Source organism: Sarcophilus harrisii, chromosome 4 (genome assembly GCF_902635505.1).
Source record: "Sarcophilus harrisii chromosome 4, mSarHar1.11, whole genome shotgun sequence".
NCBI lineage: Eukaryota > Metazoa > Chordata > Mammalia > Dasyuromorphia > Dasyuridae > Sarcophilus > Sarcophilus harrisii.
This window is the reverse complement of record NC_045429.1, coordinates 323,380,035-323,405,799: the sequence shown is the minus strand read 5'-3', so window position 1 is coordinate 323,405,799 and position 25,765 is coordinate 323,380,035. Positions and strand designations below refer to the sequence as shown.

The window sequence follows — 25,765 nt, the reverse complement described above, 5'->3', positions numbered from 1 at the left end:
TGGAATATTATTGTTCTGTAAGAAATGACCAGCAGGATGATTTCAGAAAGGCCTGGGGAGACTTACATGAACTGATGCTAAGTGAAATGAGCAGAACCATAAGATCATTGTACATAGCAACAGGACTATACAATGATCAAGTCTGATGGATGTGGCCCTCTTCAACAATGAGATGATTGAGGCCAGTTCTAATGATCCTATGATCAAGAGAGCCATCTACACCCAGAGAGAAGACTGTGGGAACTAAGTGTGGTTTATGACATAGCATTTTCACTCTTTTTGTTGTTGTTTGCTTGCATTTTATTTTGCTTCTCTTTTTCTCTTGTGCAGCATGATAATTGTGTAAATATGTATACATATATTGGATTTAACATATATTTTACCATGTTTAACATGTATTGGACTACCTGCCATCTAGGGGAAGGCATGGGGCAAGGGGGGGTAATTGGAACGCAACGTTTTACAAGGGCTAATGTTAAAGAATTGTTCATGCATATGTTTTGAAAAATAAAAAGCTTTAATAAAAAAAGAAAGAAAGAAACTTGTCACTAAAAATAGTGTTTTTTCCTAATTAGCCTCTGACAACAATAACCTCTGTTACCACCCCTTGTCCTGTTGATGGAGAGCCCGAGCAGAGTCTGCTCTCTGAACAATAAAGGAGCCAGATCTAGCTCTAGACCATAGTGATGGTCTTCAAAGTAAAAAGTTACATTTTAATCCAAGGCTTTCTGATGAGGGAAAAAAATTTCTAGCTTTCCTTTCTGTCTATGAATAATATGTGGGTTCTTATACTTTAGGTGAGGAAAGACTTGATGAGAGAGAGAAAAGATTCTTGTATTAAGTTAAAGAAATAATATTACTGACTTACTCATCAGCAAAATATGGGCCTTTTTAAAGTTAACTATTTTAGTCAGACTTGTAATCTAACTCTAGAAGACTGTAAGCTCATTTTCTTACTTTTCTTGGCACAAGCTACTCAACTTCTGGTTCTTTTTTTTTTTTTTTTTTTTTTTTTTTTTTTTTGATGGTTAAATCCTCCAGGTACCATCCCTGTACATTTTTTCTTCACTTACTTGTCTATTCTATTCTTTCCTTTTCCCCTACCTTCAGGGGAGTGAATTTTTCTGGGATTTTGTAGTAAAAGGTTTACTATAGTATTTCAAGAGAATTTGCTTTTAAAATATTATCTTAGCTATGGCCAAAACAAAACAAAACTATTCCTTGGTAACCAAATTTCTGGTGATGAACTTCCTTGTACTTTATTAGGTTAGTTTTGAGTCAATAATCCATAGCCAGAGAAATTGAGGGAAAAAAGATATTAGATAGATAAAGAAAAAACAAAATTATTGGATTTTATAGATACAGAAGATTTCAGTGTCTTTACTTAGAGAATGCCTTACTTAGAAAACTTTACTTAAAGAACCTTGAACATTCATCTAAAATTAATTCACAATTTACAGTAAAACCACCAAAAAAAATCAATTTTTTGTATATTATCAACAAAACTCACCATAATTTTTTTTAAACAAAGAACAACTTGAGAAGGAATAAGCTTTATCAAAAAAAGAATACCTTTACCACAAAGGAATTTTACGAATACAGTCTTTACAGAAATAAAGACTTAAGTAATTAAAGAAAAGTTCATTATTTCAGGTTGGGCTATGCTAATAAAAATTGTAATGTTAACTAATTTACACATATAGTTTCAGGCTAATGTTTTAAACTACCAAAGGATTATTTTCTCAAACTAGGCAAAAGTATAACAATATTTATCAGAAAGAACAAAAGGCAAGAATTTAAAGGAAGAAATCATGAAAAAAAGTGGAAAGAACACAAGAGCTAACAATAGTATAAAAAAGTACTCATCAAAATTATTTGGTACTAAAAGAAAAATAGAAAAAGTGATCATTGGAATTGATTTATGTACATTAGATCTGAAACTAGTTGTATATAGTACCAGAGTGATTGATAAACCCATTGATAGTAATTATTGGGATAAAGGCTCATAATTTAGGAACACTGAAAAGCAGTCTGAGAAAATGATTATATTAACATTTTATAAAATATGCTACAATAAGCTTCAAATATAATGTAGATATAGAAGATTGTGCCATTTTAAAGAAACAGAAAGATACTTATAGCTATGGATTGAGAAAATGTACTTGCTCAAACTAGGAAGAAAGAAGATCACAGGAAATAAAATTATTTATGTTATAAAATTGAAATGTTTTTGTGTGTATAAAAGCAATGTAGTTAGAATTATAAAAGAAAATGTTAACTGAGGGAAAAAATCTTAGCAGATTTATCTGCAAAAAGCACAATATCTAAGATATAAATACAATTAGAACAAATTTTTAAGAACAAGTGCCATTAAAAACAAAAATATCCCTAAATATAATTATCTCCATAGGAACAAAAAAACTTCATAAAACAGTGATTTGTGCTTTTTTAAAAAAACGCCCACAAATCAAAGACCTATAGAGGGATCCTTTTCTAATATAATAAAAAGTATCTTATCTACAACCCAAAGAAAGTAGCACGTGCACTGGGATACACTAGAAAATTTCCTAGAAATTACAGGAAAAATACTACCTTTCCCAAGTATATATAGTTTTATAAATGGTTGAAATAACAATAGTAACAGAGAAAGAAAGGCTTCAAGTTAATGAAAGAAGAAACAAAACTATCCTATTTACTGTTGACTTGATGCAAAGAAACTAATTGAGATAGTAGCTTCAGCAAAATTGCAAGCTATAAAATAAACTCATCAAAATATACAGAATTTCTTAGTTGTTACATAATCTAAGAGGCAATAATGGAAAAGCAAATCCCATTCAGATAACTACAAAATGCATAAAATATTTGGGAGTCAGTGTACCAAAATGAAGCTAATATCCATACATTTAATTATAAAATGCTTGTTAAAGAAATAATAAACAATTTAAATAGCTGAAATAATATTCAGCTCTTGAAGCTGGGTCGTGTCAGTGTAATAAAAATGACAATACTATCAAAGTTAATTTGTAGTTTTAATGCTATACCAAACTACCAAATGGTTACTTTAATGAGCAAGATGAATTAATAATTCAGTCAATTCTCAACATTCATACGTTTCACTTTAGCAACAACAAACATTCATATGATTTTATTAGTACCCTTATTTTCACTTGTGTTGTTTGCAGGTGTGCACAGTGGAGAAAAAAATGAGAGGTATTATGTATGCCAAGTTTATGCAATAACTGGTATCCTATTAGATGTTTCACTGCTATTGTTAGATGTTTACCCTCCTTTTGTAAAGTGAAGAGGTTCCCATGCATTCGTTGCATATTTTAATTTTTTTATCTTTAAAACTGAGGAGATGTGTTGGAATTTTGCCTCCCAAGCAAAATTCAGGTCCTTTGGATTGTAAGCCCAAGAGTGCAAAGTCAGTAAGGAATCTTAGTGAGAAAATAAAAGTGTTAAATAAACTTCCTGTCAGAATGTTTGTAATCACTATTGGCTGTAAGTTTGATGGTAATTGATGATGATTTGTTATATAAAATACTACATCCTCACACTGCCATCTGATATAGTGGAAGGTAAGATTCAAATAAAAAATATTTTAGTTGTAAGAATTGTATTTTTTGTATAGTATTTATATGCTACAGATTTCATATGTTAGAAAAAGCAAATATTGTCTACAATTGGTGGAGGTGTTTTTTTAAAAGCTTTTTATTTTCAAAACATATGTGGATAATTTTTCAACATTGGCCCCTGCAAAACCTTGTGTTGCAAATTTTCCCCTGCTTCTCCTCACTCCCTCCCCTAGATGGCAAGTAATCCAATATATGTTTTTGTTTTTTTTTAATTAAAGCTTTTTTATTTTCAAAACATATGCATGGATAATTTTTCACCATTAACCCTTGCAAAACCTTGTGTGCCAGTTCTCCTCCCTTCCCCCATCTCCTCCCCTAGTTGGCAAAATTGGTGTTTTTTTAATTGAGATGTTAGTACAAAAGGGTCACAGGATTATAGGAAATTACTAAGGAGAAAAAATATTTTGCATATTGCCAATTTTATTTTGTGCACTGCATTTTATGGATTGAAAAAATGCACATTATCAGAATTAATATCTTTTTTTAAATAAAATTATTTGCAGAAGTGTATTTTCAGCAATCTTTAGTGAAAAATGAAAGTTTTCGTAGTCCTGAGAATCTAACTTCGTTATTTCTTGTAGGTTAAATGTATCAACATTCACGTTTTTTACTTTTGTTCTGTTTTCTAAGAACATTACCCCCATCAAAATTGAGGATTGACTGTAATTCATTTGGAGGAACAAAAGGTCTAGAAATCAAGGAAAATGATGAAAACAAGACTGAAGCACTTCCATATCTCAAACTATATAATTATTAAGCAGCCATCATCAAAACCGTTTAGTCTTGGTTTAAAAATAAAAGTAGATCAATAAGATAGACTACATAAGGGAGAATCAGAAATGATTCTATAACCTATTGTTTGATAAACTTGAAAACATAAATTTCATAATAAAGAACTCCCTTTTTTTAAAATAGAAATGGTATTTATTAGGCTGAAACAGGATAAAACTTAAACACTTCTTTCTGTTTATTTTTAATTTTCAATAATATTTGATTTTTCTAAATACATGTAAAGATAGTTGTCTAACATTGATTTTGTTTTCAACATTTATTTTTTTAAGATTTTGTGTTCCGAATTTTTTTCCTTATTTTCTCCCTTCCCAAGATAACAAGCAATCTGATATAGGTTAAATATGTATGATTCTTTTAAACATATATCCATATTTGTCATGTTGTGCAAGAAAAATCAGACCGGGGCGGGGGGGGGGGGGGGGGGGGAGAAGGAGGGGAAAAATTGGAACAAAAGGTTTGGCAATTGTCAATGCTGTAAAATTACCCATGCACATAATTGATCCACATTCAGTCTCCATAGTTATCTCTGGATTCAGAACGCAGGCAGAACTCTCTCTTTGATGGGAAAACTGGAAATCAATCTGGCAGAAATTAAGCTTAGATAAGCTTCTTTTAAAAAAAAAAAAATAAGCTTTTTATTTTCAAAATATATACATGGATAATTTTCAGCATTCACCCTTACAAAATCTTGTGTTCCAAAATTTTTACCTCCCTTCCTTTCACTTCCTCCCCTAGATGGTAAGTAATCCAGTATATGTTAAACATGTGTAATTCTTCTGTACATATTTCCACAAATATCATGCTGCACAAGAAAAATCAGATCAAAAAGGTAAAAGATGAGAAGGAAAACAAAATGCAAGCAAACAACAACAAAAAGAGTGAAAGTGCTATGTGAGATCCACACTCAGTTCCCACAGTCCTTTCTCTGGATACAGATGGCTCTCTTCATCACAAGACCATTGGAACTGGCCTGAATCATTAGAGAACCCTAAGGATCATGTCATTAAAAAATTAGAAGAGAAGCAGATCATATAGCTTTTTTCAGCTGTAAGTAGGAGATTAGGGTTTTTTTTTTTTTCTTACCTTAAAGGAGCTTATAATTTAATGGGGAAAACAACATGCAAACCAATATATATAAAGGAAGTTGTTATATACAGGAAATAATTAACAGAGGGAAGAGGAGATTAGTTCTTAATGAAAGAAAGAAGTTAATTACAAAAATAAAATAGATAATACTTGTTGCATGAAATTAAAAACTTATGCATAATCAGAATAAATAAGGGAAACAGTCAAAATTATCTTTCCATCATATTTTTCATATAAGGACTTGATATCTAAGATACATTATCAACTAAGAGAAAATTGGAAGACCCAAAATCATTCCCTTAATAGATAAATGGTTAAAAAATATTTTTTAAAAAGATAGTTCTCAAAAGAATTGCCTTCTGTTATATACTGAATTAAAGAATGCTTCAAATCATTAATAAGAGAAGTGCACATCAAAACTACCCTGAGGTTTCCAACCTTGTTCTCAGCAAATTGGCAAAGGTGATAAAAAGAAGGGCTTAGTCAACATTGAAGAAATTATGGAAGGACTGGCCCCATTAATGTGTTGTTGATGAAGTTATAAGTTAGTGCAAACATTTTGGAAAGCAGATTGGAATTATGTAAATAAATTGGCTAAAATATTCATATCCTTTGACCCAAAGATTCCACTGTTAGATATATACTCCAAGTTAGGCACTAAGTAGTAGATGCCTATTTAGGGGTAAATGTCGGAACAAATTCTGGCACATGAATATAATGTAATGTTACTGTGTAAATGACAAATTTGATTGCAGAAAAGCATGGAAAGACAGTTTATCTAACTGTGTGCAAAATATATGCACAAGATATATGCAATGACCATAGTTGTAGAAATAGAAAGAACAGCAACCATGAAACAATCAAAAATAAATGTTGCAAAACTGTAAAGAATAAGCTTAGCCCTCCTCCCTTTAAAAAAATTTTTTTTGAAAAAATACTTCCTTCAATTCCTTTGCAGAGTTGTGGAAGAGGTGCAAGATCTGTAATTGTAAGACTTATTTTAAGTCAGATTTCCAATGTTTTGATCATTTTGCAGAATTTTTTTTTCTTTGTAAAATTTTTATTATAAGGAATGGTGGGAGTAGGATATGCAAACAAACTATATTAGTAAAAATGTTTTTTTTTTTAGTTATTTCCCAATAGGTAAAAGGTGAGCAAGATATGAACAGTTCAGAAAAAAAAAGTTTAAGCTATCAATAATTATTTGAAAAAAAAATGCTCCAAATTTCCCTTGTTTTTTATTAAAAGTACTTTACTTTTGTTTTCAGAATTTAATTCATAGCAGCTTTACATCCCACCTGGCTTAACTTCCCTTTTAAAATTTTTAGGTCATGAAATTTTACCTATCCTTTCTCTAAATTCTTTGAAACTTACTCTTCAGAAGTAGAGTACAAGCCATACTATGCTCTAGTTTCCTCTCCTTTATCACAAATCTAATTCAAAGTGGTCACTTCCTCTCCGAGGGCTCATCATTTCTCCCTAGGGATCAATTTTGGTAAGAATCAGGTTTGGAACAGAATTTCCTTTTTGTGGTTCCTCTACTTTTTGAAGAGTGAAACTATTATTATGACAAGTAAAAAAAATTATAATCTCTTCTGCTTTTGTTAGAGAATGAATTCCAAAAATCTTTGAATAATTAAAGTATCCTATCATTGCCATAGTTCGTGCTTCCCTATTTGAGGCTTGTGATCTGTTTCTTAAACTCCTCAGCCATTTCACCTTTTTGACTTGACTACATGTCTTCTAATATCCTCCATTGAGAAAATATCACTAATGTTTTTGGCTTTCTTGACTTTCAGCCAAATGTTTTCCACCATTCTTTCCTCTTTGTTAGCTGTTGTTCACTTCTTCACTTGTTTCACTTTCCTTCACTTGAAGAAAATCCAGGTAAACACTAAGACCTAAAGAAGCCCATGATCTTTTTTATATAGAATACCTCTCTTCCCTCAAATTCCAGCACATCCTTTTACTTATCCTTTTCCTCTTGAATAAAGTAAATCTTTCCACAGCTACATTGCATTTGTGAATTTTGTCCCACCAAGTCTCAGCAATACTCATTATGTCAAATTTCCTTCCTTACATTAAGATCTCTAGTTTACCTTGCATTAATTTTTTGAATGTATTGATATATTTTGTTAATAAACAATTTTATTAAATACATTGATATTGATAGGTCTCTAAACAAACCTATCTGGTAATCCCTCCTACAAGATTGTGATCATGTACTGATAAATGCATACAGCCCTATGTCCTATTATTGTAGCAGAAAGAATGTCTTTTTTACTCAGAGATAGTTTGTTGTTTCTCACAGTTGACTTTATTTCCATTATAGTTATTATGGATCTCATTATCTTGTTGTACATATACTGTGTGCATTTTTTGCATAGACACTTGAGACCACGATTATTTGAAGCAAGGAATTTGTCTACATCTCTTGGATTCTCCCCTTATTATCTAATAAGCAGAAGTTTAAAAGAGAGATCCTAGCGAAATATTGTCTGGGATTCCCTGAGATTTTCTCCTTGTTTGAAGGTTGGAGGGCTGGGTTGTACAGTTCTCATCTCAGCTACCATTTTGGAATCAGGTGGTTTCTTAAAAATGTATTGTTGCATTTAGGCATCACTCTAAGGGAAAGAAAGGATTGGATGTAAGCGAACACCAAGCCTTTACTGCTTCAAACTGCTGAAAAATAGAAGATCATCTTCATCTGCCAAGGCAGAAGAGAGCTTTACTGCCAAGTGGTCATTCTCTGCCTTTTTTGGACTCCTTAAGATATTTCTTGAAAGGTGTATTTGTACATTTCTTTATTTGTTCATGCATTTGCTTTTTTTCACTAGTCCCTCCTTTCGGAAATCTCGGATGTCTAGAGCCCAGAGTTTCCCAGATAACAGACAAGAATATTCAGGTGAGTTGCTTCAGATCAAAGGTGACCAGTCTTGTCAGAGATTTGGTGCCTATCGGGAAGAGATGGTAGCAGCTTTGCCCTTTGCAAAACTGAGCATCTCTGAGGTAATCCAGAGCAATTCAATTCAACATGCATTTATTAAATAACCTACTGTGAGCCAGACAAAAATGAAATTATTCTTACTTCAAGAAGCTGACTACATTCCATTAGAAGAAACAATATGTATAAATATAAAATAAGTGGAGATAACAACTAGGGGAATGAGAGAAGGTCCAATATAGGAAAATAGCACTTGAGCCAAGCTTTGAAAGGAGCTAGGGTGTCTAAGAAGCAGAAAGTGAAGAGAACATTTCAGAAATAGAGGGCAGCCTATACAAAGACAGGAAACAGAAGACATAATGTTATATAAGTTATAGCAAGTGCTCCATTAGACTAAATCATAATAGGGGAATAAGATGAAATCATTTTCAAGAGATAGGTTAAAGCCAGATTGTAAAAGTAAGGCTGTTGGCCACCTACCCATTACGCTCTATATCTCTTTCAGATCGTGACACTCAGCTCTATGACAAAGGGGTAAAAGGTGGTACATATCCCCGTCGTTACCATGTCTCTGTTCATCACAAGGACTATAATGATGGTAAGCATGACCCTCCTTCTGCTGGTTATCATGTGCTTCTTCCTGTATGAGTAACTAAGAAGAGCAAGAGAAGTCTGTGATTCAGTTTCTTATAGAGTTATCATCTATTGCCATGGTTTTGTCTAAAAGGATTAAATTGTCCTGTCCCTATATAGCTTCACCCAGAGTCCCATGTGTTCCCTTTTCACTAAAGAGGTGTGTCCTAGATGCCATAAACTGGGAACAGAGAAAAAAAAGAATTGCTTTTCAATCCTATTTTTTTAGAGACAGTAGAAACTATCTTCAAAGTACCTGCTCCTGAACTCCATGTTGACCTTATCTATCACCATAAACTGTTCAGAAACTCTTAAGTCTTTAATGTTTAACTTAAGTTCTTTGGGAGCAGGACTACTGCCTAGGAGACTTGGAGAACTGTATGCTGGTCCTTTTATGTTGTCTCCTAGCTCTTCTGCAGGTCAGGTTGTGGCTCTCATGTCCCATAAATAATTCCCTGCTTCATTTTTTTTTTTTCTGCTTTTAGTCTATATATTTCCAAATAAATTAGACAGTAGCTACTCTAGGATGAGCTAGGCAGGTGGTGAAAGCAACTAAATATAGGTGGTTTTATCATTCCATTTCATCCCACCCAAAGTCTTGGATGCTTGCCAGTGTTTGAACAGCAAACTTTATTGATGAGTAATCCTATTTTCTCTGTCCTCTTTTCCCAAATCATTGTAGGCCGGAGAACATTTCCCCGAATAAGGCGTCATCAAGGGAATCTGTTCACATTGGTCCCCTCCAGTCGTTCCCTGAGCACAAATGGAGAGAACTTGGGACTGGCAGTGCAATACCTGGACCCTCGAGGGCGTCTGTGGAATGCAGACAGCGAAAATGCTCTCACTGTGCAGGAGAGGAACGTGCCTACTAAGTGTAAGGCTCTGCATTTGACAGAAAGGACTTTCCTGGGGAAGAAAAAAAAAAAGATATTGAGGAGAGCTATCAGCAAGCACTCAGAGCCCATGAGTCACCCCTCAAAGGCTAATGTCCATATTTTTTAGAGAAAGCCCATATAGGGCTATATAATATAAATATTATAATTTTTTATTATAGAATATAATTTATTCTATAGAATATAAATTAATGCCCTTTCTCAGATGATTTCCAAAATCTATATAAACATCAACATAGGACTGTTTTGAGATGCTCTTAGACTCAGCATTGAACTGGTATATCTGACCCAGCATACTCTAGTGGAAAACTTTGGGTTGTAAGGCCTCAGTGAATCCAAGTTTAGACCTTCCTCCATCATTCATTTCAAGGTAGTAAACATTACTAAGCACATACTAAGCACTTGTGCTATTCAGCCTTGTGCTAGTTGCTAAAGAATACAAAAAGAAAAGTGAAACTTTACCTTCAAGAATTTTACATTCCATTGGGAAGGATATATAGTATGTCCATGAAAAAACAATACAAGAAAATGAAAGTAGAAGAGGTTACTCCCAATTGTCTGGGTTTAGGAAATGCTACAAAGAAGGTTATAGAGAAGTTTGACAGACCGGTGATTCTGAGAAGTAAGGATGAGGAAGATGTGCATTCCCAACATGGAAGATGATTTGTGTCATTGCACAGAGGCTGGAGATGGAGAATAAGATGTTAAAGAAGGGGATGTTTGTTGCAATGCGGAATCCTCTGATAAGTTACCTGACCTCATTGGACCTTAGATTTTTCATCTATGAAACTCTTTTTTACTGCTGCCATATGTGTATCGAGGTGAAAATGAACACTGTTAAAATATGGAAGAACTTTCTAAATAAAAATAGTTGATTTTTACAACACAGCACTTTTACCTTGACCTTAGTCAACCCTTTACTCAACAAAGTAAAGCAAAAATAGGATATGAGCTTCTGTTGAATAGCTAGATGTTGCATTGTTGAACTGGTAAGAAGCCAAAGTTCAAGAAATCCCCCAGAACTTAGATTTTTCAGCTGTTCAAGATGTGGCATTTAATAACAGCCTCTTTATTTTTTCTTTCCAATAGCTCCAAGTGCTCCCATAAATTGGCGTCGGGGGAAACTCCTGGGTCAGGGTGCCTTTGGCCGAGTCTACCTGTGCTATGATGTGGATACTGGTCGAGAGCTTGCTTCTAAGCAGGTTCAATTTGATCCAGACAGTCCTGAAACAAGCAAGGTAATTAGGATTCCCCATGCTTTCCTCACAGATCATGCTGGTCTTATTTGTCACCTTTGCTTTTCTCAAGATAAAATAATCAAATCTCTCCCTGCTATAGTAGCTGCTCTGGGATGAGAATGAGGGTGGAAAAGCTTGAAGAATGTCACCAGTACACATACTAGAAGAAATCTGTCCATTGATGATGGACACAGGAAACCCAAAAGGGAAAGTGGCAAATAGTGCCAGACAGAAAATTCCCACAGAACCCTAAGCAGAGAATTCAGGCTTGAATTCTAGGGATCATACACTCCAATTCCAAAGGGAAATCTAGTTTGAAATTTGGTATTAATACAGAAGAGAACAGAAGGGAATTCAAATGAAAGCACAGAGAAGCAGAACAGTTTTGAAAATAATGTATGGAGTTTACTTTGAAAAAAAACAAGTAGTATAAAGTTGAGATTCATGATTTCTTATACAGTCCTCTGTTAGTAATTCTATGTATCTGGAAATGCTCTCCTTTTTAGGTTTAAAATTCAAAGTGTACAAAAAAGAAAAAGAAAACAAATCTATTCTTGAAAGGAGGCTTAAGATTGCTGTCTCTAGCTAGATGTAGTAGCTCCCTGTGCCTTCTAAAGTCTTCTTATTCCCAGGCAAAAGATACTCAAGCTAACCTAGAGGCTCACCTTACAGATTGCCCTCCATAAGCTGTTTCCATATTATCAAGAAATCCAGGAATCTCCCATCTTTTTCTCTCTTAAGAAACTCATTTGTCATTAATAAAAATCGAGAGTAGAAAAGGGTAATGGGAACTTTAGGGGGAGAAAATTTCCTTAAAAAAAAAAAACAGAAATTTTTCTCCCCCTAAAATTCCCATTACCCTTTTCTACCCTCGATTTTGATTAATTTAATTAATTAAATTAATTCACACATTTTGAAGAAATTGAGATCTAAGAAGAGAAGAGATATAGTTTGACTCCTAATGGAAGGTGCATTAATTAAATGAAGAAGAGACAGGGGAAGAAAATCCAAAGAAACCGCTTGGTTTTAGACAGTGGCCAATCCACATTGAAATTATTTCATATTCTACCCTATAGAAAGCCATACTAAGTTTAGTCCAGACCAGAGAAAAGATTTTTTCACTTTTCTAAAAATAGGGTTAAATAGCTAATTAGAACCCTGGATGGATCTAAAGTCCAATTGGCAGGGCAAGAGATAGAGAGGTCTTACAAGTAAAGCTTCCCACGTTCTGATAGGCCCATGGTGATAACTGGAAGACTAGACAGTCAGGATATGTAGGGAAAACAGGACTTCCTTCTCTCATCCCCTAGGAGGTAAGTGCCCTTGAGTGTGAAATCCAGTTGTTGAAGAATTTGCAGCATGATCGCATCGTGCAGTACTACGGCTGTCTCCGTGATCGCTCTGAGAAGACCCTGACCATCTTTATGGAGTACATGCCAGGGGTATGCTAGGTGGGGCACAGCTGGGCACTTAGCTTAAAGGGGAAGAAAAGATGGGCCATAATTTGAAGTGGGAATGAAGACGGGACCATGGGGTTGGTAGGGGCAAAGAAGCAGATTAAACAGCATGCATTTATTTAGTGCCTCCAGTGGGCCAGGTGCTATGCTGGGCACTGAGAGACAGAAATGAGACTCTTTCGGCCCTCTCAGTGCATACATCATGCTGGAAGAAACTGCATGTTTACAGATAAGTAAATATGAGATATATACAAAATAAATCCAGTGACTTCTTATGGCAACTTTGTGGTCAATGAATCAGACAAGGAAAGGACTAGATACAGGGAGCACATTCAGTAGGCCATTGCAATAGGAAAGTCAAGACAGGACGAGGACTTGAGCAGAGGCAGTAGTGATGGGAGTAGAGTGGGGTATGGAAACAAAAATGTTGAGTTGAAATTAAAAAGATGTCATTAAAGGAATATTTGAATCAGAAGACAGATTAGACTTTTTTCTATTTGGCTCCAGAAGATAGAATTGGAAATAATGGGTAGAAGTTGCAAAGATGTAAACTTAGACTTAAGACCAGGAAAAACTATGCAGAAATTAAGTGGACTATCTCAGTAGTTGGTGGGTTCTCTCAGTTTGGAGTTCTTCAAGAATTAGCTGAATAACCACTGTCAGGCATGAGTGGTAAACATTCTTTTCTGTATGGCCTGGAAGGGTTGCTGAGGTCCCTTACAACTTTTCACATTCTGAGATTCTTTTAAAATTTGACAATTGAGTTAACAGTAAGTGAGATTGAAGAGTCACAAGCAACTTGTAGCTTATGAAGCTATGTGACTGATAAAATAGTGGTATCTGGTAGATATTTAGAAATTATAAGAATAGATGATTTTAGGAGGAAATATACATAATGAAGTCTATTTTAGTTTTATTGAGTTTGAAATGTGAGACATCTAAATTGAGGTGTCTAGCTAGTGATTGGAGATGAGGCTAAAGTTCAAGAGAAAGATGAAGGTTAACTATGTTAACCTGCATAACGATGATAGTTTAAATCAGTGGGAACTAACCTGCTTACCAAGAAAGAGTATAGAAATTCAAGAAAATACCCAGGAAAGAGCTGTGTGATACATCCACAATTAAGGATCAAGACATGGAAGATGATCCTACAAAAAAGAAAGAAAAGAATTCACCAGATGAGTAGGAATCTGAACTTTGTTATCCCTTGAGTTTAGTTCAAAGGTGTCAAAAGCTGCGAGATTCACAAAGGAGATCTAAGAAAATTGAATTTAGAAAGATGTATCAAGTAAAGGTTTCTTCAGGAACACCAGAATTGAAAAGCTTTGTAGAGAGAGGACAGACATCATGTAAATTGAAGTCTCCAAGGACAAATGAAGAAGATGTTGTGGAAAGTGAGATTGTGAACTATGTGCTGAATTACTTAAGAAAGGGAGGAGAAGTGACCAGCAGTCACCAGAATCAACATAGGATCGATACTCCTATAGGATGTTACTCCATTTGGAGTAAATCTCAAAGGTGACTATGTAAAAAATAGTTCTGAGGAAGAAGGTCTGGAAGTGGCAGTGAGGTACACAGAATATAACTGTTCCTTTCCTGGGCTTGATCTATTGAGGGATGTGAGAGATGGAACATTCCATACTGAAGAGATTAGCTAGGCAGGTATATTACTGCTTTTGAAATAAAAAGGTTTATGTTTGTCAAGGAGAAGGAAGGGTCATGAGAGCAACTGGTCTAATACAAGAGATCATTTGTTAACAATAGGAAAATGATTCCAGATGGTACAATGGAGAGGGAGAATAAAGTGGGATAGGCATCTAGGAAGAACAGCTGGACACATTTGGGTCAGGAATGTGGTGACCAGGTAAGAGAAGGGGAGCAGGAAAGGGCCTTTTGAGGTGGGAAGATCTCTGCTTCTGGTCTTGAGAGGTGGCCTAACATCCTGGTGGATGATTGTATTGGATACCATCTCCGGCAGCATTGTTAGGGTATGTCAATTAAGTCATTATGGTCTTGCGGGTTCTATATTTGGAAACCAGAATGTTTGGTTAGTTTTGGTTTGTCTCTCAGAAGTAGTGATAGGTACAGTTTTGGGCTGACTTCAGCTAGCTTCTTTAAGCTCCCAAAGACTAAATTTCCATAGCCCTAGTGTGTGGAGGAAAGGAAGAATTACTAGGTGCAAATTTCCCTTCCCTCTCCTCCCATCCCAGGGGTCTTTTTCCACAAGGATGGGTGTCTTTGCCTATTGGCTGGACCCTGGCAGGTTTGCCTTCATCCCTGACTCCCTTCTTCATAACTGGAGGCAGTGATGCCCTGGGTCCACTTTCTCTGATCTTCTCCTTGGTGGCTGGCAGGGCTCAGTGAAAGACCAGCTGAAGGCATATGGTGCTCTAACTGAGAGTGTGACCCGTAAATACACACGGCAGATCCTCGAAGGCGTCTCCTACCTGCACAGCAATATGATTGTGCATCGAGACATCAAAGGTGAGAAAGTGGGAGGGGCAGAGGTTGGCTGCCTTTTTGGGGTATCCCAGGCCTGGGCCCTCCCTTCCCATAAGAAGAAATCCTCGGCTTGTGCTAGGGTTGGATAAAGGAGAAGGGCATCTCCAACTCTAGGACTGCAGTAACTGCCTTCTTGTATACCAGGAGCCAACATCCTCCGTGATTCTGCTGGGAATGTGAAGCTTGGGGATTTTGGGGCCAGCAAACGATTGCAGACCATCTGTATGTCAGGGACAGGGATTCGTTCCGTCACAGGCACCCCATACTGGATGAGCCCAGAGGTGATAAGTGGAGAAGGCTATGGAAGGAAAGCAGACGTGTGGTAAGTAGTGAGAATGGGTTCTTTCAGTTCTATGAAGAACCACTAGGTTGGACTGAGGGGAGGTAGACACCTGCTTCCCCTTCTAATCTCAGATGAGGCCCACACAAAGGCAAACTTTTTGTTTGAAACGAAAACAGGAGGGCACTAAGCCACTTCACTCCCACAACCTTCAGCCCTAGGAAAGGTCACAGCGGTTAAGGACCTCACTGCCCTGGATTCATTTAGTTCTCTTGGATCAGGCAGCTTTTGTGCATCTTCCTGATCCTATAGGACTGTAGCAAGGGAGAGATTCCCATCTCTGGTAGAGAGGAGGAGGCTGGACCCAAGTCAGCAGGACTCCAGCCCAATGGGATGTCTGTCTGTTTCCCTCAAAAAAGTGACCCCTTTGTTAATCGTGAAGAACCTAGGCTGTGGAAAACATACCTGAATTTCTTAAAGAGATAAGGTCAACGCAGATGAGCTAACAGTCTAAACAATTATAGACCTCTAGCTTCTTTCTCTGAGATTTTCCCAGGTGGTTTCCATTTGCTCTACTTGGAATTAATGTTTATTCTCTGAAGAGACTAGCAAGATGCATGAAGTTATTCTTTGACTGGGAAATTTTCTCAAACTTCTTAGAAATTCCCTGATTTGACATCTTTTCTCCTCTTTCCTCCAAGATCAGCCATAGAGAGTATATGTGGAGTTGAGGTCTGACAGTTTGTCTTTTCCAGCATCAGCACCACTTCCCGCTCTCAGACCCCTCCCGTTAGCTCACCCCTCCTGGGCCTGTTGGAGGCGGCCCCAGAGTCACTGCCGCGTGTCCTGAGAAAGGCACAGCGGCGCCTCTCCTTGCCACTGACACAACGCCTTCTTTTTCCCAGGAGCTTGGGCTGCACTGTGGTAGAGATGCTGACGGAGAAGCCTCCATGGGCAGAATACGAGGCCATGGCTGCCATCTTCAAAATTGCCACACAGCCCACCAACCCCCAGCTGCCCTCCCACATCTCTGAGCACGGCCGGGACTTCCTGCGGCGCATCTTTGTGGAGGCCCGCCAGAGGCCTTCGGCCGAGGAACTGCTCACACACCACTTTGCACAGCTCGTGTACTGAGCTCTTGCACCACACTGATGTTGGACCTCGGCTCCCCAGGGGAGGCTCCCGGGAGGCACTTAGGGAGGCTGCTGCTTCTCCCTCCCAGGTCTGCCTGCCCCAGAGCTCAGGCCGTCCTTCCCTCTGTCCGTCTGTCACTCCCTTCTTCCTGGGTAGCTGCAGAGCCAGAGAAGGGTGGGCAGCCCCATGCCCATCAGATTGGAGGGAGCCTGGGCTTAGAGAGGGCCACGGATATCTGGATTGCTCTGGCCTTCAGAGCTCCTCGGGTCTCTTCCCTTCCCCCGCACCCTCCCTTTGAGCTGCATTCCCTCGCTCTGTGTTGGGCACCGGGGCTCACGTTGGTGCTGAGGACACACTGGCTTGGAAGGATGTGAATAGTGTTATTTTTATTCAAAGTGTTACTTTGTTTCCTCTCCCAGTGTCTGGAGACACCTGAGCCTGCCAGGGCTCGCTTGGGGCAGAGTCCGCTGTTCCTCCAGAGCGGGGGTGGAGGCTGGTGCTGCCCCTGTCCCCGGGGAAGATTCCGGGCCAGGTTTGCCAATCCCACCTCGTTACCAAAGATGGACAAAATGCTCTGCTGCCTTATTCAGGGAGAGGGGCTGCTTGCCCTGCCCCGAGACGCGCACCTTCCCACCCCCTCCCTGCAGGATCTGAGAGAAGTTGCTGCTGGAGGGGAGGGAGTGTTGGAGAGATGGCACAGTCTTTGTCAATGCAATTGTCCCTGTTTCACAAGGCCGGCTGGGGTCCTCTCTCTAGGTTGCTCCCTCTTTCTGGGTTGGTGCCTCTTCTCCCCTCCCCCAGGGCTAGTTGGGTAAGTTGGGCCCAGGCAGGAGCCAGAAGTGCCAGGCCGCTGGGCTCCAGCCCTTCTCAGAGAGCAGCGGCCGCCCCATATGCTTCTTTTTCCACTCGGGAGCCAGGGGTAGCTCAGTAGAGCCATGATAACTTGCTTTCTGAGGCTCCTGAGAGAAGAGCTCTTCCGCAAATCAAGGAAAAACGAAATTGCAGGACAAAATGGGTTAGTGGCTCTGCTGGGAAAGCGCCACACTGGCCTGGGGCACAGCAGGGCCCAGGTGCTGCTGCCATCTGTGCTCAGAGCCACGGCGCCAGCGGAGGGCCCCAGCATTTCTATGAAGTGATCCTTGGCCCTTTGCTTTCTTCCCTGGCCTTGAGGGACAAGAGCAGGAATGGGTTGGGAGGAATGATATCTCTGAGCAGCTTGTCAGCTGTAAATACCTCAGCCTGGGCTTTGTCCCTTCTTCCCCCCAAAATGTGCCTAATGCTAAAGCCCCTCTCCAACACTCATGTTCCTTAGAATTTGTCATTGAATGGAAAGGGAAAAATGCCAGGTTACAGGGGCTCATCTCCGGAGACAGACAGGGTGTTAGCGGTCGGCGGCTCAGTGCCCAGCCATGCCTGTCTCCCCACAGGCACCATAACAATCCAAAGCCTTCGTTGTATGTTGAAGATGCACTTTTATGAATGTAGTTTCTATCGCTCTTTTTAGCCTTTTCACATCATGTAATGTGAGGCCTTGTACTTGTTAATTTATATCTCAGATCATATTTGATGGTTTTTATATATAGCAATTCTAGACTGTTACAGGTGACTGTTGCCTCAAGGGAGAGAAGAGAAAACGAAAGCAGCTGGTTTTGCAGAGAAATTTGCTGGTGGTTTGTGCCAAATGGTGCCTATGGGGCTTGGGCCTCTCTCTCTGTTTCCTTCCCTTTCTGCCCGCTGGGACTCCTGTCCCAACCTCTGGGGCTGGTAAGATAGATGATGCCTCCCTCTTACCAACATCATCACCGTTTCTACCCCTCGGCTCTGTCCCCACCCCAGGCTTGGACTGGGGACCTTCATCCTGACCAGAGCTACTTTGTGGTAGCTTGGCTTTTCCCTCTCAGCCTCTGTTCCATAAAGAGCCTCTCACTTGAGGGGCATTCCTGCAATGAATCCTTCCTCTCCTCTCCTCCCTCAAAAAAGAAGCCTTCCCAACATAGCTCTAGCCCTTTATCCAAACACTCCTTGGGAGGAAACAGAACTCAGGCACTGGCATTGGTGAGACGATTCTGCATATTCCAGGTTCAGACTCTCTCTGGGGTTACATACCAACCCCACAGTAACTACCTGACAGAAAACTTAAAAAAAAAAATTTAAACAAAACCCTGAAACTCTCCTCCTCCCCCTCCCCCCCAAAAAACAACACAACACTTGATTTTTGTGCCAAAAACTGTGGATATGCTAGCCCAACAGCCTCAGGATTGAGCTATTGCTTAATTTATTATTTTTTATTAAATTATCCAGAAGAAAAACTGTGGGGACATAGGACTGTCCTGAGCCCTAGGAGTATCAGGTGCCCTCTGCCCCTTAGCCCTGGCCACTATGGGCTCTGCCAAAGGGCTGGGTGGCTTCATTGCCGGGTGCCACCGTTTTCTCATCATTTAATAGAGCCTTCCTGCTCTGGGCTGCCAGTAGAGGCCCAGGACTGAGGCTGGTTCTTGGTCACCTTCTTGTGCACACATTAGAGGAGGAGCCAAGTGTCTGAATGTGGATTGTGCAGAAGAACTTGCAGCCATAGTTTATTTTGACTATATCCCGACTGAGGGCTTGCAGTGCAAAGCCAGGCCAGTGTAGCGCGTTACTTACAATAAAAGGATCATTTATACAAGCCGGCTCCTACTCCTCTGCTTTGTGGGAAGGCTAGCAGATATGGCAAGCTCAGAGTCTCGGCCAGGGGCAACAGGGACACTATTTGGGATGGGGTATGGTAGTTGTGTACAGTGACGTGCGGGTTTCTTCACAATTAGCCATCGTCCCAGGTTTCCATGCTTCTGCACATCCTTCCCTCCCACCCCCACCAGAACTATGGAAAAAGTACCAAGGTCACACAGAATATGAGCTGGAGCATGAGGGCTGGGAATGGGGACCTTGGACTACCCTCCTAATCACATTTGGTCATTTTTATGAAGTTATATAGTAAGTATATATAGTATAATGGTGTCCTTTTTCAGGGGAGCAAGGGCTTAGTTATCAGGGGGAGAGTACCAACCTGATCTTCAGGGGCCATTTCTTTCGAAGGCTCCTTCTAGCTAATTCTCAGCAGTCTCTAAGCCCAGAATGGGCAGCTCTGACCAGCGTGTCTGTCCTGGCTCCCTGCTGAAAATGCAAAATGTAGCCAGAGATCCTTGGTTACTTCAGTCCAAAGATGACTTCTTCCATTTCCAAGGGACCTCAAATTATGGTCCACTTCAGAGGCATTGAATGCACTTCAATGTTTGTTCCTTCTGGGTTTCCCTCACACTTAGGCATCTCCCACTCACTGCCTGATGATCCCTTGCATTCAGGGCAAGCTTGGAGCCATGTCTGTTCCATGTCTAGGAAACTTGTATAAAGTGATGACATCTTCCTCCCCCAGGCCTTCTCCACCCCCACCCCTCCTTTGAATCCCCACCCTGTAGTGACCAAGAGTCCCTCAATTTTAGTTCTACAATCAGGAGTTTGGGCAACAGGGTCCAAGACAGGAAAAACCCCAGACTTCCTGCCCATATCCCGCCCCCGGGGAATCCAGCTGCCCTTCTCTCCCACCCCCTTCCTTATTTACTTTTGCTGTTACCCAAGCTGCCCCTCCGTACTTCCTGCCTTGGACCCCTTGTTAGAGGAACCATGTGGCCTTGATCTGCTGGGGCAGCTCCTAGAGCCATTGCTCTGGTGGACAGAGATGGGCTTTCATCTTTACCCCCTGCAGTTACTGGGGGAGGGGATGGGAGTAAGTGACTTCACATCAGACTAGGATCACTACTCTGGCAAGAAAAGTAGCCCGTGGCTTTTCCTTTTTAGGCTGAAGCTAAGAGCCCCAAGGACAGAAAGTAAAAGCGTGAAGAACCTTATAGCCTTATTTTTTTTCTTTCAGTATCTACAACTAACTTTGAAGATGAGAGTAAAAGGGAGAGAGATAGGAGCAAAAGGAAGCAGTAGGTGCTGATATTGAGGCATTGTGTCTGTGGAGATGAGTCTGGTCCCACCCGATTCTGGCCTTTGGTCACATCTGGAGCAGGAGTATGTTCTATTCTGGGCACACTTTTGGGAGGACAATGACAAACTGGAACCCAGCCAGAATGCTCCAAGCCCTGGAGCCAGTGACCGACCAGAAAAGGCATGAGGAATGGGATCATTCTTTTAAAGGGTCAACATATGGAAGTCTTTCTGTATAAGGAGAAGCCTGTGGTGACGAGGCCGAGGATATTTTTGTCTTTTGTCTTTGTATCTCTGGTTCCCAGTATGACGTCACACAAGTAGATTTGGTGCCCTTGAAGGGGAGTGCGGGCGCACTCTCCCTCCTTAAAGCTAAAGGTGGACGACCACGTCAGCGGTGCTGGGCTGAAAGATTCCCGTTTAGTTTTCAGTCGGACTAGCGGCCCTCAGAGGGCAATAGCACATGCTTAATTTGTCTTCTCATCTTTCTCTTCTGAGGGGGGCGCACAGACAATGCAAACTTTGACCATAACATATACTTGTTTGGGTCTGTGGTCATGTGCTTGACCGCAAGTGGAGGTGGGAACGGGAATGAGAGTCTTCACGCTGGTCTCAGGCCCTTCTATCCAGTGTAGCCACAGGCACTCACACATCCCTCTACACAGCTAGTGTGTGGCACAGAAGTAGACATGGGAAGACAGAAGAATTCCTTGCGTAATTCTAGAGTAACTTCAATAAATGACACCATTCAAAACAGGGATCTTTTTCCCAGGAGGGTCTGTACAAACCCCAAAGGGTTCCCAAACATAAAATTTCAGGTGGAATGTGAACTTGAGATGGGAAAAAAGTTGCACCTTTATTTTCACTAATCTCTGAGATTTAGCTTTTCCTTCAAATATTTAAAAAACATTATTCTGAGAAAGGGATCCACAGGTTTTACCAGACTGGCAAAGAGGTCCATGACACACAAAAAGATTAAGAGCCTCATTTAAAAGATCATTTTGGGTTTGATGGTCCTTGGGAGGAAAGGGCACGGCCTGGTGTGGGAGTGGGGTAAAGGGATGGGGGAAATGTCCCCATTTGGTCCAGGTTTTAACCCTTCCTGGTCATCCTTTAAAAGGAGCTGGGGGTGTGCTAAGTCTGCACCCAGAGACCTCTCCTAGTTTTCCTCAGTCCGGTCCCAGCCCTTTGGTCACTCTCAGCTCCCATACTTCAGGGCCAATCACACAGACACAATGATAGACTCTTGGGTACATGTTTAAAATAGGATCACAACAGTCAAGATGGGCACAATGGGGGGAGGGGAGCAGAAGGGGCAAAGGGAACTGGCTATTTTGGTCCCACAACCAGTCTCTGTAGTTCACAACCTAGCAAGGGTTGTTTTTAGTTCCTCTTCCCTGATTCTAGGGTGGCAAGTAATGTTTCCAGGCTCTCCCTGGTTTACGGCCAAGGTCTGTACCTTTAGGAACGTGCCTGGACCCTCACCTTACCCCTCCCAGGCAGCATCACTGTGCTTTATTAGTCAATAGATGGCGCCCCAGCCTCTCCTTTCTCCCAGGTGTTTTTAGGTGTAAATCAGAACCAGGATGTGGACAGAGGTAGATGGGAAGGGAGAGGGGGCCCGGGGCCCTCCTTGGCAGTGGGAAGCCTGGGACCCAGGAGGAGTTGGTGGGGTAAGCTGACTCCCAGCTGGAGAGAAGGCACCAAGATAGGGAGGAAGTCCTTCCCTGGGGCCTGCTTTTCTGAGGCCTACTGAGGGAAGAGGGTAGGAAATCAAACTGGAGGGCCCCAGTGGGAATGAAGTGCCCCCTGAGATAAAGAGGGATAGCACTGCACCCCCATCCCCCTACGCAGGCAAAAGACAGCAAGTCAGCCCCTGTCATCACTGGACCAGTCAGAGCAGCCCCAAGTATGTCCCCCCTCCCCCCCAATTCAATCTTTCCCAAGCTCCTCCCCACCCCACCCCAAAAGCCCCTGGGAACAGGGGTAGGCAGAAGGCATCCGGAGGGCCTCAGGCTGTCTTGGTACCATTGGCCACTTCCTTGTGGGCCCAGAGCTCCTTGTGCTGCTTGCGGCCAAAGCCCTCGTCGTAGTTGCCTTTACTCTTAAACAGCTGCTGAAAGTGGGGTTTGCAGTAAAACTCTCCATGAAGAGCTGCGTAGCTGCCCAAACTGCAAAACAGGAGTGAGCCAGGGAGTGAGTGGGGAGGCACAAGGCGCCCACTCTTACCTTCAGCCACCCGTCACCCCGGAAAAGGGAGAAGCAGCCAGTGGAGGGGGGACTCTGGCAGGGGCCCTCACCTAAGCTTGGCATGGCAGTGCTTGCAGCAGAAGCACGAGTTGTGGAAGATCAGCTTGTCAGCCACCAGACGCTCCATGGGGTACACCGTTTTTTGGCAGGCTGCACAAGTTTCCTTCACCTGTGCCCGAAGGCTGAACGACTGGGAGGTGGGGGGAGTGGGCACAGTATCAGCCCCTGAAAAAGGCCCACTTCCCCCTCCCCACAGCATCGCACACGGGCCCATCCTCACCCCACACCTCCATCCCCAGCTAGAACCCGCCACCTCAGTCCTCACCTTGGAGCGCTGCACCGTGCTGCCGCTAGGGCTGCTCTTGGCTTCCTGGGGATACAAGGGAAATTAACTGGGGCTGGTCCCGCTGCTCTTGGCATCCAAGCCCTCATCCAGTCTAAGGTCTTCAGCACCGTTCCCTCTGCTTTCCCCATCCAGCCGGTTCCCGATTTTTACTTTACATTTCAAGGGGCAAACCCAACTTGTCAATCCCACCATCCCTGGGTCTGGACACAGGGGCCTCTACCAACAGCCCCAATCCCCTTCCCTCCACCCTGAGGGGGAAAGCTTGGTAGCAGTGGGGATGATGATGCTGTTACCTACATGAGAGGTGGTGGCCTGGGTTGCTCCAGCATCCTGGAACATGATGAAGGCAAGGATGGGGATGGGGGAGTGCAGCCCGGAGCACTCTGCAAGGGGAAGTTAGTCAGGAGGGGATCCAGGCCCGCACCCTGCTCCAGCTCCGGCTCCCCTCCTACCCCATCTTGCACTTAGGGGGTGGAAGGGTGGTTCGGTAAGGGAGAGAGGGTTGTTTACAACAGAGGCATAATCAGAGAGGTGGGGGGCTGTGGTTGGGACTTTCCCTAAGTCATTTCCTGTTGCTTTAGGTCCTACCACTTCCGCCTCCCACCCTCACCACCCTCTTCGCTCAGGCCACCCATCAGTGAAACATGGGGGGGATGGGGGGGGGTGAAAATGAAAAGCTCGTTGGGAGAGGTGGTGGGACGGAGTAAGGAGCCTGAGGCAGATCAGGGCTGGGGGTGCCGGCCTGGCTCGGAAGTGCCACAGTAAAGAGGGACCCTACGAGAGGGACCCAGAGCTGAGGTGGACGCGGGGCCGGGAGTGCAGAAGGGATGCTTCGAACACAGGGAGAAGCCAGTGTCCCAGGGATGACCCCGCGGCGCTGTCAATCTAACAGGGATAAGAGGCAGGCACCAAGACTACGGTCCTTCCCCTCCCCGGGCTCCCCGGCTTCCTTCCTCAGGGCCCAGCTCCTGGACAGCTCAGTCCCCCTCGTCCCGTACCCCCCTCCCCACGCGCACCCCACAGAGGACGTTCTCATGCCTCCACGCCCGGCCACGATCTTAGCCTTGCGGCCGGCCGGCTGCCTTCCAGCCCCGGGAAGTGTTCAGCAAACTGGCCCACCCGGGGGCTCCCCCACCTCGCCCCTGGGCCCGGGGCCGCCGAACCTACCACGCGCCTCAGCCCAGCCCAGCGGGAATCGCGACCCCCCAGGGCGCCCTCCTGCTGTCCCTGAAGTCAGACCCCAGCCCATGGAGAGGATCCCGACCCCCCCCCCGGGAGTCCCAGACTGAGTCCCCTAACCCATCCCTGAGACCCTCCTAGGGGCATCCGAGCTGAGTCCCGACTCAAAACCCCGCGGGACCCCAAGAGGTCCGGGACTCAGCCTTCGCTTCAGCCGTCCAGCTGCCATCCCCGCCCCCAGCCTCCGAAGATGAGCCCCCTCCCCACTCCGCGGCCCCCGAAGGACGGCAGACCTACACTCTCCCAGCCCGGTCTCGCGGCTCCCGGGGGTCCCAAGATGGGCCCCTCCTCTTGCCCCGCATCCAGAACTCCGCCTCCCCCACCCCTCCCCCGTGGCCCCTCGGGGTCCCGGAGTCAGACCCCTCCCACCCCGTCCTGCCGCCCCGCGGGTCTCACCCAGGCCGGGCCGGGCCGCCACCGGGGCCAGGTGCAGCGAGTCTGCTTCTGGGGGCGGGAGGTGGCCTCAGCCGCCGACGCCTCTGGAGCCCGAGCCGCCTCCGCCTGGGCCGTCGCTGCCTTATCCTGGCGCTGCCCCCAGCCGGGCCCCCGCCCCCCGCCCGCCCATTGGCTCCGCGCGGCCCCGGAGCCGCCTCCGGGTCCCCCCAACCCGGCTCCCCGCCCCGCTTTGTCTGCTCGCCCGCTCTCCCTCCCTCAGACCCCCGCCTTTGTCTGCCCCCAAACCCGGAGGTTGGCGCCAAAGCCTCGGACCCTGTCGGGCGCCCCCCGCGCCCCGCGCCTGCCCTCCGGGCTGCCTCCTTTCCGACCACGCCTGGCTCCCCGTCTCAACCTCGTTCCGCTCCGCGCCCCAGCCTCTAACGGCCCAGCGAGGCCCCCTAACCTCGCGCTCGGCTTCAGCGCCGGCTCCCCCCACCTCAGTCCGGCCTCGGGCGCTTCGGCTCCGGCCCGATGTCCCCTCGCCCTCCCCCGGGCCTGCTCGGGCCCCGTCTCCATCCTCAGTCCGGTTCTGGGCGCGCGGGAGAGGAGGGGGAGGAAGAGAGGGAGCAGGGGGCGCCAGGACAGGAATCAGGGGCACGGGGGGAAAGGGTCCTGCCCCCCCCCCCGACTCCCCCGGAGAGGGCCGCCCGTGAGTGTAGGAGCCAGCACGCTTGTCTCCCCCCACCCCCCAATCAGACTTCCCGGGTTCATTCTCGGCCTCAGTTGTCTCTGACTGCCCGTGGCCCCTGAGGGCGAGGTTCCCCAGGACCCCCTGCTCCGCTGTCCGGGCTGGGCGGGGACGCTGGGACCTCGGGGCTCCCAGGCTGCTCAGCCCACGTCCTCGCCTTCGCTGCGCCCGAGCAGGCGGCTGGGGGCGAACCGCTGTCCTTCTCAAAGTGCCTTATTTCCTTACCAAGATCTGGGGCGACCGC

At 43.6% G+C, this 25,765-nt stretch overlaps 2 protein-coding genes across 4 annotated transcripts in view; one reads left to right on the top strand and one right to left on the bottom strand.

The window, feature by feature from the left end:
* Positions 1–19,259, top strand: part of MAP3K3 (mitogen-activated protein kinase kinase kinase 3) — an 89,021-nt gene extending 69,762 nt beyond the window's left edge. For both annotated transcript variants that reach the window (XM_031965893.1, XM_031965892.1), the window contains 8 exons: positions 8,351–8,418; positions 8,963–9,055; positions 9,773–9,964; positions 11,073–11,221; positions 12,532–12,663; positions 15,033–15,162; positions 15,325–15,502; positions 16,366–19,259. In XM_031965893.1, the coding sequence (XP_031821753.1) occupies positions 8,351–8,418; positions 8,963–9,055; positions 9,773–9,964; positions 11,073–11,221; positions 12,532–12,663; positions 15,033–15,162; positions 15,325–15,502; positions 16,366–16,594 (1,171 nt within the window). In that variant the 3' untranslated portion in view covers positions 16,595–19,259. The remainder of the gene's footprint in view (positions 1–8,350; positions 8,419–8,962; positions 9,056–9,772; positions 9,965–11,072; positions 11,222–12,531; positions 12,664–15,032; positions 15,163–15,324; positions 15,503–16,365) is intronic.
* A 2,135-nt stretch (positions 19,260–21,394) lies between these two features.
* Positions 21,395–25,765, bottom strand: LIMD2 (LIM domain containing 2). 2 transcript variants are annotated; one of them, XM_031965895.1, is made up of 5 exons: positions 25,747–25,765; positions 23,457–23,542; positions 23,139–23,183; positions 22,864–23,003; positions 21,395–22,734 (listed from the first exon to the last, which is right to left on the bottom strand). In XM_031965895.1, exons 2-5 carry the CDS (start codon positions 23,496–23,498, stop codon positions 22,575–22,577), a joined length of 387 nt encoding a protein of 128 aa, XP_031821755.1. In that variant the 5' UTR covers positions 23,499–23,542; positions 25,747–25,765; the 3' UTR covers positions 21,395–22,574. The 2 variants fall into 2 exon arrangements, with proteins under 2 accessions (XP_031821755.1, XP_031821754.1); XM_031965894.1 differs by lacking the exon at positions 25,747–25,765 and adding an exon at positions 24,795–24,880.